This window comes from Suncus etruscus, chromosome 1 (assembly GCF_024139225.1).
Source record: "Suncus etruscus isolate mSunEtr1 chromosome 1, mSunEtr1.pri.cur, whole genome shotgun sequence".
Classification (NCBI taxonomy): Eukaryota; Metazoa; Chordata; class Mammalia; order Eulipotyphla; family Soricidae; genus Suncus; species Suncus etruscus.
The window spans coordinates 13,219,263-13,231,857 of record NC_064848.1 but is presented as its reverse complement, the minus strand read 5'-3'; the positions used below and the strand labels follow the sequence as shown (position 1 = coordinate 13,231,857).

The 12,595-nt window shown below is 46.3% G+C and overlaps 1 protein-coding gene across 1 annotated transcript in view; it reads right to left on the bottom strand.

The window, feature by feature from the left end:
- Nucleotides 1-11,561, bottom strand: part of ARID3B (AT-rich interaction domain 3B) — a 58,342-nt gene extending 46,781 nt beyond the window's left edge. The window contains exon 1 of the mRNA XM_049777878.1: nucleotides 10,940-11,561. Coding sequence (XP_049633835.1) covers nucleotides 10,940-11,497 — 558 coding nt within the window. The 5' untranslated portion in view covers nucleotides 11,498-11,561. The remainder of the gene's footprint in view (nucleotides 1-10,939) is intronic.
- Between the last annotated feature and the right edge of the window lie 1,034 nt (nucleotides 11,562-12,595).

Here is a 12,595-nt window from a genome sequence, read left to right as displayed (position 1 = left end):
GGTCCTCAAACTATTTGTATTTGTATCTGTTGTTTCTTCATTGCAAAATAAGATATATGCAGTGTGCATTAAGAATTCGTTCATAAGTTTTGTTTTTACTATAGTCAGACCCTCCAATGGTCTGAGGGACAATGAACTGGCCCCCTGTTTAAAAAGTTTGAGGACCCCTGTAGGAGATTGGAAACCACTGGGGTGGCCATAGTAATAGGAGGCTTAGTGACCTGGAAGAGGCAGAATCCAGCCTGGAGTGTAAAACAAAGGCGGAAGGAGGGCAAAAAGTTCCTAACAAATTTTGTTTTCAAGAGTGAGGGCCACTGAGGAAGAGGTTGAAAGGCAATGTGTAGTCAAGGGAAAGTTCTAGGGAAAATGAGAGCTCAGGGTGGACAAGTGGCTTAAGGAATAGAGCACAAGTCTCCCCTAAGTACCTGGTAGTGGCTCAGTGGGACCATATGGGTTGGCCAAACACAAGGCAAAAGCCCTGCTAGAGCTACTTAGCCAGAAAACAAGCCTTGAATGTCTCAGGTTCAATCCTCAGATAAGGGAGATCAGTAAGGGAGGGAAGGAGGGAGGGAGGGAGGGAGAGAGAAGCAAATATAATAATTTCTCCACTGAATCGAAAGTATTCTGATTGCCTTGTAACAATCAAATGAGGTGGATTACCAGTACCTGTTAGGGGACTTTTAAGTTGTGTGAAACAGAACATGTACAGTGGTGGCAAAGGCTTCGGAGAGAAGCCATTGAGTAAGGAAATAGTGAATTTGGGCCGGAGAGATAGCATGGAGATAAAGCGTTTGCCTTTCATGCAGAAGGTCATCAGTTCGAATCCGGTTTCCCATATGGTCCCCCGTGCCTGCCAGGAGCAATTTCTGAGCATGGAGCCAGGAGTTTCCCCTGAACACTGCCAGGTATGACCCAAAAACCACACACACACACACAAAAAAAGAAAATAGTGGATTTGCTAATGGATAAAATGTCTGAAAATCAGAAACAATGGGGTCTGAGAGAGGGAGAATAAGTCTTTTGCTTATAAGGGTAAAGACTCTAGCTATTGATCATGTATTTATAAGAATTCAACATGAAGCTTACTTCTACCTAAGAAAAAAATAAGCACAAACTTTAGTTTCCCGTATGTTCCCTGTTAGTGATTCCTGAGTACAAAGCCAGGAATAACCCCTGAGCACCACTGGGTATGACCCAGAAAGCAAAAATAAATAAAATAAAAATCACTCTGTAAGGGTAAGAGTCATAACATTAACTACTAGTGCATTATTGAGCAGGTCTAGTCATGTTTTTGAAATAACTTCTGCCGTTTCTACCAGTAAGCACAAGTTACCGCACTTTTCTTATTAATAGCTTTCCCTCTCATTTTTACATTTCTGGGAGTTCCGTGTTCGGGATTTCCAGGGGCCCCATCTGTGATTCTAGGCTACTTGGATGGGTAGTTATATGTAAGGGGTGGAGGATGTGATACTGCATCACTTTGCAGTGCTGGGAATACCTGGGCCACTGTGGTCAGGAATCAAAACACATGTCAAGGGGTGGGTACAACCCCCCCCCCAAAAAAAAAACCAGATCAGGCATATGCATGCTAGGCATGTACCAAACTGCTGAACCAGCTACCCCTCCTTTTCATTTTTAGAAGAATAAGCACTTTTGGGGGGGTTTGTTTTTATTTGAGAGCCATACCAGATAGTGTTCAGGAGACTATATAGGATATTGGGAATCAAACCCAGGTTGGGACCCATGCAAGGAAAGTGTCCTACACACTGTATACAATCTCTTCAGCCCCATAATAGGTGCTTTCCTTTTGAGAGGGTTAGTTAGGCCACACTCAGTGGCGTTTAGGTGTTACTCCTGGCTCCACACTCAAGAAATCATTCCTGGCAGACTCAATGAACTATATGAGATGCTGGGGATCGAACCCAGGTTAGCTGCGTGCAAAGCAAACACCCTACCCTCTGTACTATCACTCTGGTCCTATTGGCTATTTTCTTGACCCCTTAACCAATTCTGTGATTAATGAATATGTGGAGGTAGCAACTAGAATATAATGAAATGAAAAAAATGCAATACCACATTAGAAGTCTAGAGATAGGGGCCCGGAGAGATAGCACAGCGGCGTTTGCCTTGCAAGCAGTCAATCCAGGAGCAAAGGTGGTTGGTTCGAATCCCGGTGTCCCATATGGTCCCCCGTGTCTGCCAGGAGCTATTTCTGAGCAGACAGCCAGGAGTAACCCCTGAGCACCGCCTGGTGTGGCCCAAAAACAAAACAAAACAGAAAAAGAAGTGTAGAGATTGAAACAGCAAATTGCATTCACATGGCATAGCTCATATCCACAACACCTGTTTTATGACTATCAAAATCAGGTTGTGCTGGGATAGATAACACAAGTAGTGCACTTGCTTTACATGCAGCCAATCTGGGCTCTATCCCCAGCATCCCAGCACCACTAGGAGTGATCCCTGAGCATTGCCTGGTGCCCCCTCCCCCAACAAATCCAAAAAAAACACATCAGGTTGTGCACATCTTCAATTGATCCACTTCTGTAATAACTTGGTGAGGAGGGTAGAAGTTTCTCATACTCTGGGACACATGTATTCAGGGGTTTCAAAAGGTGTGTTAGGATATCTGTCCCAAGAAGTGTGACCAAGGGCCAGAGAAATAGCACAGCTGTATGGTGTCTACCTTGCACGTAGGTAATCCAGGACTGACAGTGGTTCAGATCCCGTCTTCCCATATGGTCCCCTGTGCCTGCCAGGAGTGATTTCTGAGCATAGAGCCAGGAGTAACCCCAGTGCCATTGGGTGTGACCCTAAATCGGAAACCCCCCCCAAAAAAGTGCAACAAGCAAGCACTGAAGTTGGGGTGGAAAAGCCACAACTGTTAGCTCTAAAAACAATGTATATTAATAATTAAGTATGTTGGGGGCCGGAGAGATAGCATGGAGCTAAGGCGTTTGTCTTGCATGCAGAAGGATGGTGGTTTGAATCCCGGCACCCATATGGTTCCCCCCACCCCAGCCTGCCTGGAGTGATTTCTGAGCATAGAGCCAGGAGTAACCCCTGAGCACTGCTAGGTGTGACCCAAAAACCAAACCCCCCCAAAAAAATCTCTTAAAAAAATTAAGTATGTTACTAAGTAATGAGTGTGCTGAGGATTTGCATCTTAATCTGGTGGTGTGAATATCTTGAAGGACAACCAAACTAGTTCACCATTCACCATAAGGTTTTAAACACAAAAAGTGATAAGATGAAAGAACCAGCAGTGGATCCCAATAGGAAAATTCAAGTTCTGGAGCCCTATCCTCTCCCACATCTGTTGGTGTTCATCTGGAAGACTCCAGGAAGAGTTGAAACTCTTCAGTTATCAACATCTACCTAACTCTTCAGTTATCAGAATCAAAATTAGAGTCCCAGGCACTCTAAATTGAAAGTACAACACAAAAAAAGTTCTTCAATAAGAATCCAACACAAATAGTTCTCTCTCTGACTTCAGACTACTGCGGGCTTTCCCAGCTTTGGCATAACTTACATTCGGTGAACCCTTTGCTGAGGAGGACACATTGTAGGATTTTCCCGGGTTTTCTTTTTTGTTTGTTTGTTTTGATTTTTGGGTCACACCTGGCAGCGCTCAGGGGTTACTCTTGGCTCTACGCTCAGAAGTCGCTCCTGGCAGGCTCAGGGACCATATGGAATGCCAGGATTTGAACCACTGTCCTTCTGCATGCAAGGCAAACAAACGCCTTACTTCCATGATATCTCTCCAGCCCCAATATTGTAGGATTTTTATCCCAGGCCTCTACCCACTAGATGCCAGAAGCATATACCCCACCCTCAATGACAAACAAAAATGTCTCCTTACATGGTCAAATACCCCCAAGGGCATGGTAGGGAGTTACCAAATTTTATCCAATGGGAGAACCATTTGATCTTCTGATTCTTCCCAGACAGTATAAGCCAAGAGCATGTAGACCAGCCCTTCAAACAAAATGAGGAAAAGGAAATAGCCTTATCTTCTCAGGCAATACACCCGGCACAATCTTTACATGAAACTTCTGATGTTCCAAAGACCAGCAGTATGTACCCAGAAAAATGAGAATCTCATCCAAGTGACCATAGTTGACTACTTAGAGAACTCTTGGTTGTAAATTCTGGAGACCAGCAGTAAGTCTTTCTTCAAACAGTCACTAGCCAAGTGAAGACATTAGGCACACAATGGCTTTCACAGACTTATCAAGCAAATCCTCATCTTTGGCTCCACGAATGGGCTCAAGACAAAGCCTGTACAGCTTGCACCCTCTCCTAAGAAAGCAGATGACTGCTGCTCCAGACCAGCAAAACGTGTCGTTACCCTCACACACACACTTTGGTGGCATGCTGACAGGGCTCTACCAATCTCTTTCTGAGAGAAGGGACACTCAGCTCTTTGTCTGCTGCCTTCTTTTTTTACAATTATTGACTCTCCCCACTGAATATGATGGGCTTTAAATGTTTGGCTCACTGGCATCCATCTTCCATCACTCTGGTGTCAAAGAACACTCTCCTCTTTTTTTTTTTTTTTGGTTTTTGGGCCACACCTGTTTGACGCTCAGGGATTACTCCTGGCTATGCGCTCAGAAATCGCCCCTGGCTTGGGGGGGACCATATGGAACTGGGGGATGGGTGGGAATCGAACCAACCGCAGTTCATCCTATGCTGGCGCTAGCAATGCAGACACCTTACCTTTAGCGCCACCTTCCCGGCCCCACTCTCCTCTTTCTAATGACCCAGATCCTAAAGAGCAATTATTTCCTAAGAGTTTTTTCAGTAAGAATGCATAAAATCGTTCTTTTGTTTTTTTGTTTTGTTTTGTTTTGTTTGCAAAGTCAAATTAATTTTATGGACTCTTATTGAAGAAACTCTGTTGCTATAGAAAAAACATTTTTGTTGTTGTTGCTGGGCCACACCTGGCAGTGCTCAAGGGTTATTCCTGGCTCTGGACTCAGAAATCACTCCTGGCAGTCTCAGGGGACTATATGGGATGCTGGGGATTGAACTCAGGTTGGTGCGTGCAAGGCAAATGCCCCACCCACTTTGCTCTGGCCTCTGCTATAAAAATATTTTAGAGCCAGCAATAGTACTGCAGGTATACTCCCTACAAAAATAATAAAAACAAATTAAAACAAAATGTTTTACCTTAGTGTGTACATATTTGAAAAACTATTTATTCTTTTGTGTTTTTTGGGCCATAACGGTACAGTACTCAGGGGTTAACGCCCTGGCTGTGCACTCACGAATCATTCCTGGTAATCTACATGAACTATATGGAATGTCGAAGATCAAGATCGAGCCCAAGTCAGCTGCATAAAATGCAAGTACTCTGCCTGCTGTACTATTGCTGACCCCCAAGACACTTGCTTAAAAAAAACTGTTCTGGGGGCTGGAGAGATAGCATGGAGGTAAAGCGTTTGCCTTTCATGCAAGAGGTCATCGGTTCGAATCCCAGCATCCCATATGGTCCCCTGTGCCTGCCAGGAGCAATTTCTGAGCATGGAGCCAGGAGTAACCCCTGAGCACTGCCGGGTGTGACCCAAAAACCACAAAAAAAAAAAAAACTGTTCTGGGGCCAGAGAGGTGGCAGAAGTGTAAGGTGTCTGCCTTGCCAGCGCTAGCCTAGGACAAACCACAGTTCGATCTCCTGGCGTCCCATATGGTCCCCCAAGCCAGGAGCGATTTCTGAGCACATAGCCAGAAGTAACCCCTGAGCGTCACCGGGTGTGGCCCAAAACAAAAAAACAAAAAATTGTTCTGTGGCCAGAGTGATAGTACAGCAGTAGGGTGTTTGCCTTGCACGTGGCTGGCCAGGGACAGACCAGGGTTTAATTCCCAGAATCCCATATGGTCCCTTGAGTCAAGAGATTTCTGAGTGTAGAGCCAGGAGTAACCCCTGAGCACCACCAGGTATGGTCCAAGAAACGAACAAAAAAAGTAAAATTAATTAAAAAAGCTATTCTTGGGTTGAACTGACTTAGGACAAAAGAAAACCATTTCACCCCAAGACCCAGGCTTACTCAGCCCAGGAAGTCAGGCTCAGCTCAAGAAGCCTCTATTAAAAGTCTGTTGTGTAAGCAAAGAAAGTGACCACTCAAACACATCAACAATAAGTTCGTTTTGTGCCAACTGCAAAAGATCTGTCATTATTGCTGAAACAAGGGACAGTCTATTTCTGCTCTCCAGAGGTTTGCTGCTTCAAACAAGAGACTTCAAACAAACAAAAAAGCTCGTCTCCTGGGTTGTACTGGTTTCTAAAGTACTCTCCCTAAAGATTGTTCTGGTCCTTTACTTCCAAAGCATAACTAGAGAAAGTTTTAAAGCACTAAGGTTTTCTGTGATTTACTCCATTAAACTCAAGATTAGTCAGGGGCAAAAAAAGAGCTCAAGGGACTGGGGCATATGCTTTGGATGCAGGTTCAATCGCAGGTACCCCTATGGGGCCAGAGCAATACACACCAGGTAGGGCACTTGTCCTGCACTGGACTGACACAGATTCGATTCCTGGCACCCCATTATGTTCCACTGAGCACTGTCTGTAGTGATTTCTGAGCACAGAACCAGGAGTATGTCCGGAGCACTGTCAATGGGACACTACCCCCCAAATCTTGGGTACCCCAAAGTCCCTGAATACTGACTTGGGAATAGCCTGTAAGCACCATTGAGATGACCCAAAAATCAAATAAAAATATAAAGATTCATCAAAGGAGGACAGAGACCTTACTGACTTAAAAAGAATTTAACTTCAGGGGTAAGAGCGACAGCACAGTGGATAGGACATTTGCCTTGCATGCAGCCAATCTAGGTTCAATCTCTGGCAACCCATTTGGTCCCCAAGCACCACCAGGAAATGACCTCTGAGAATCATCAGGTATCCATCCCCCCAAAAAATTTATAGTTCAGGGGCCTGAGCTATAGTACACCAGCCGACCTGGGTTCAATCTCCAGCATCTTATACGGTTTCCCATGTACTGCTAGGAGTAACCCCTGAGCACTGACAAGTGTGGCCCAAAAAGCAAAACATAAAAAAATAAATTAAAATGAAATTTTAGGGGTCTAGAAACAGTGCAGCGGGGTAGAGTGTTTTGTTAGCCTTACATGCAGCTGACCCAGCGTTGATTCTTGGCATCCAGTATGGTCCCATGAACCTGCCAGGAGTGATCCCTGAGCACAGAGCAAGGAATAAGTCCTAGGCACCACTCAGGGTCCCCCCCTATAAAAACTTTAAATTACAGAGTTCAGATAGTATAGATATCTGCTTTGCATGTGGAACAACCGAGTTCAATCCCTGAGAACAGGTGAGTAAGGCACAAAAATCAATCAAAAATTATATACCGGGGCCGGAGAGATAGCATGGAGGTAAGGCATTTGCCTTGCAAGCAGAAGGACTGTGGTTCAAATCCCAGAATCCCATATGGTCCCCCGGGCTTGCCAGGAGCGATTTCTGAGCGTAGAGCCAGGAGTAACTGAGCGCTGCTGGGTATGACCCAACCCCCCCAAATTTTTATATTCCAAAGGAAAAAAGAAGATGCACATTTGAGGCATTTTTGTTTTGGTTGAAGGGATGAGGCATCAGTCCCAGTGATACTTGATCTATCTACCCTGGTGGTGAAAACTGACATGGCTTAGAGATCTCCAGGGCTGCACCCAGTGATATCTGGGGAGCCAGATGGGGTAGGGGATCAAAAATGGGATGGTTGCAAAACACGTGATTTAACTCCTATACTAAATCTCCCCATCTAAGGCTTTAGGTTATTACCTAAACCTAAACCAGTCCCTCACCTCCATATCCAGAGGGAAGAAAAATTAAGAATGCAATATGAGACTTCGGCCATGTGGGCATTTTTTGGTTTGTTTGTTTTTGGGTCACACCCGGCAGCGCTCAAGGGCTACTCCTGGCTCTACACTCAGAAATTACCCCCAGCAGATTCGGGGGAACATATGGGATGCCAGGATTTGAACCACCGTCCTTCTGCATTCAAGGCAAATGCCTTACCTCCATGCTATCTCTCCGGCCTCCATGTAGACATTTATAAAACACTTGGTAGTTGCTCTGCCAGGCAATCTATAATTAGTGAGTGTGTCTCAGAATAATAAAATGCACTAAAAGACTTTCAGAAACCAACAGCCAGGAACGCAGGCACTGAGCCACGCAGCCACGGTACTGCCGCCACGGAGATCTGGCAATGGGTGCCAGCCCAGGCACACACATGCGCTCGCGCAACATGCCAGTTCTCAAGAGTCCCTGTTTTCAAAGCTCTGACGGCTTGACCTCAACACCTGCTGCACTTCCTGAAGACAGACAGGCTCTGGAGCCCCACTTGTTCCTCGCACGCGGCTGCACTTTCTAGGAACGACCGCACACACGCAGAGGCTGGCCAGCTGCCAAGGTGGGGGCAGCCAGCAGCCTCGGGCCTGAACTTTCCCAGTGCTGTCAGGGCGGGATCCCGCCAGGCGCTGACTCAGCGGCCGGCATGGAACTCTGCCAACCATACAGCAGTGCGGGGGCTGCCGGCAATCACAGATGTTTTCCTAAACCAAAGCAATCATCCAGGCGGCGAGTCTGGGCCAGGGGCCAGGCTGCTGCTCTCGTGGAAGTTGGGAATCTCCCATCCAAGTCCGAGCTCTCCAACTACCTCCCAGTACACAGAGGGGACATCTCTGTCCATCTCAGCAACTTGCAGTCTCTAGTTTGAAAGGATGAAGTAAGAAGCTAAACTCATCATGTGGAAGAGCAAATGGAACATTTACTGCCCAACTTGTGCGAGTTCAGTAAATGATTATAACATCCTGGGGAGCCTTGCTTCATGATTGGAGTGGTGAGGCCAAGGAAAGTTATCAAGGATTGGGGGCCAGCAATCAATCCTGACAATTCCTAGCAAATTGGGCCAAGGAACTGAATGCTAGGGCCTAAGGATATGACAGAGCTGCTTGGACCCTGCAGTAGCAGGTGTCAGGGATCATATGCTACACCAGTGTGTGTGTGTGTGTGTGTGTGTGTGTGTGTGTGTGTGTGTGTGTGTGTGTGTGTGTGTATCTAAGAGAGTTCAGGAGCCACTGCCAATGGTGCTCAGGGGAAACATGTGGTGTTAGGATGAATGAGCTCTCTGAGCCATTCCCCAAGTCCCAAATTCATTACTTTTATTTCACAGATGAGATGGCATGGGCTCAGAGGAATGAAGAACCCCTAGTGAAATATCCCAAGGGTAAGAACAAATGGAAGAGATGGGACTTGAGCTCCACTTTACAGGCCCTAGAATTGCCTGCAGATGGTGCCACTGTAAAGACACACTGCAAGTAGCTCCCTGACCACAAACAAGCTGAATTTTCAGGTTTCAAAGACCCTTTCTTACGTAACTTTCACAGTTGCCCTATGTAAACTCACAGATCTTCACAAACCATTTATGGTGTTGTTCTGGGGACACACCTAGCAACACTCAGCGGTTACTCCTGGCTCTGCACTTAGAAATTACCCCTGGAGGTGCTTAGGGACCATACAAAATGCCAGGGATCAAATCCAGGTCTGCAGCAAGCCAGGCTCTACCTGCTGCACTCTGGCTGCAGCCCAATTCACAAACAACTTCTAAATCAACTAGTAGACCAAGTGAAATGCTGATGGGAATACCCAGCAATCACCAGCTTCATTATAAACTCCAAATTTTTTTTTTTCTTTTGGCTTTTGGGTCACACCAAGCAGCGCTCAGGGGTTACTCCTAGCTCTATGCTCAGAAATCGCTCCTGGCAGGTTTGGGGGACCATATGGGATGCCAGGATGCGAACCACCGTCCTTCTGCATGCAAGGCAAATGCCCTGCCTCCATGCTATCTCTCCAGTCCAAACTCCCAATCTTTTTTCGTTACTTTTATCATCACATTGCAGGTTTGAAGAGAAAACAAACTAGACATTAAAGGGTTGGTTGGGAAAATAGATTTCGTAGAGACCACCCTGAGATCATTTGTTAGGAACCTGGAATCTATTTTTCCACATTCCTAAGATGACAGATACTCAGCCATATTTGAAAAACACTGCAGCTCCCTGTGTATAACAAGGGAGTTTTAAGTTTTACTCTTCCCTGTTTCTAAGAGGGCAATGAAAGAGTGAAACAAGACCATGCTATTAGGCTCTCAATTGGAAAATGCATTTTTTTTTATCAATTAGCACCCATTCGATTTCTCTCCCCATCAATTACAATTAAATGCCAAATAAAACTATCCTTAGGGAGCATGATCCCACGATAGCTCAGAACAAAAATACAGTCTGAGACTGGACTGTTCCCTGTTCCCAGGAAAGGGGGAGATAAAAGACTGCAGGGGGTCCTGGGAAATGGCTGGGTGCAAAAACCTGTATGTATAACCTGAAACTGTAAGACCCTTCTACACCCATATATGTAGTGGCATATAGCATGACCAAGCATGTGAGCACCATGGCCACAGAAGTGCCAAAAACCTGGTCATCACAACCACAGCAATGAAGGGAAGTATATATGTGGTGGGGGAGTATTGCGGGAGTGTTTGAGCATAATTAAAACAACCTTGTTTTTCTGCCTCCGAAATAAAGGTTTAAGAGATGCTGGGACCTGAACGGGGGTTGGCTGCATGCGAGACATGGGCCTTGATCCATGGACTCTCTCTGCAGAGTCCTCCACTCCATTTGTTTTTTTAATTAACAAAAGAGGCTGTAGTGACATTCTCTTAAATTAAACTGGGAAGAAACTAGATTAGGTGTGGCTCACAGGTTTAATTGCTTTAATCACTCCCATTTAACTGCTTTAACGACTCCCTTCTAGGCTGTTGGACACTAATGTGGGGTGAGCGAGCGCGAGCCCCTGCCGCTGGCAGTCCAGCACCCCATTCTCACTAACCCCTTCAAAAGAACAAATGACCCCCACACCTACCCCAGAAACACTGACCTGCTTGAGCTGCTCTTCCAGATTCCAGCCAGGCTGACCGCCTGCGGGGCCGGAAGGTGGGGCCGTGGAAGCCTCTTTGGTTCGATCTTCTTTAGCTTGCTGTCCGTGGGGCTGGAGCCCAGGTGCTGGAAGCAGACCAGAGATGGGGCCCACTCTGGGATCCTGGCGAACCCCTTTCTGCGTAGGAAAGTATTTCACAGTTGCCTGGCCCTCTTTCTCAGACACCTCTGCCACATCTTCATCCCCATCATCCTCCTCATCCTCTTCTAGCCCTCCTTCCTCTTCTTCGGGTTCTGAGTTCACAGTGCTGCTTTGTTCAATAGCCCGGGCTGGGGCTGGGGGGACCCTGACTACAGGCCCCAGGGCACAGCTGCCGGAAGACCTCCCAGGGGTAGCTGAGAGGAGAGTCTGCTGTGAGACCAGCTTCTGGGTATATAGGAACTGGGTGTCTCTCATCTGCTTCCCCTGCTTCTCTCTGGCATCCATCTGCTGCAGAGAAGTCAGATGTGGAGGCTGCGGCTGCTGCGGCGGCTGCTTCTGCTGCTGCAGGGGCTCCATCGCGGCCTCCAGCTTCACCCACCAATGGGCATGGCTCCTAGAGGGCACAGCCCGGCAGACACACAGGCTCCACACCTTAAATGGTTAATAAACACCACAAAGGAGGAGAAAGAAAAGGGGGAGGGGAGAAAACTATGTAAAACAGGTATAAAAGGGCTCCCTTTTCCAGTAAAGGGCCCGGGCTGCTGAACACTAAAACTAAACATTTGCTCCTAAACCCATGTTTTCACGGGAAGTTGCAGGGTTTGGGAGCAGAGGCGATTAGGCAGCGTGTGAAGACCAAGATTAAAGAGAGGGGAAAAAATGCAGGGATGGACTCTGTGGGTTAAAAAAAAAGAGGCCAACCCAGACATTCTCTAGAAGACAAACATCCTGATCTTTCCCCCTCAACATCACCAAACATTAATCTGTTTATTACTGAAGACAAACCAGGCTTGCATTGTACAAAGGTCACTGCTCATGAAAACCACAATAATTAAAAGCCTAGAGGGGTCTGTGCTGGCCAAAGAGAATAACACAATGTTCCCAGGCCCATCAGAGGAAGACACTCGTCTCCAAAGACTCAAAGATACTAGGCAGAATGGTTTCTCTCTCAGGGAAAAGACAGAGCCTGGCACACACTCACTGCCATTTAAACTTTCCCACATTTCCAGGCTGAATGGCCAATCGGCTTTGTGAGTGGGCTAAGCCACAATCACTCGACATTACAGTCTCAAAACAAACGCACTTTCAATAAACACACCGGCTGACAAGACTTCCGAATTGCAGTGGTCACTCAAAAGCAATCCAGGGAATCCATCTGGAGATTTCCTTGTTAATGAATTTAAAACAGATATCAATATTGGCCAAACAAGAAGTTAATGCTGCTTGCTAATTTTCTTTTTTTTAAAGGAACAGTCCAGTCACTTCTATATTGGCATTTTATGACAAATACAGAAATCGAAAAGGCTTCAGACCACAAAAAGTACTCTGGGGGCAGGTTTATCAGCATTCTTAGAAAATCAGTCTCCAAACACACACCTCTTTCACACCCTTTCCTCTGCTAACAACCCCCCTTTCCCTTCTTTTGCAGATCTCCACCCTCAACTCCCTCCTAGC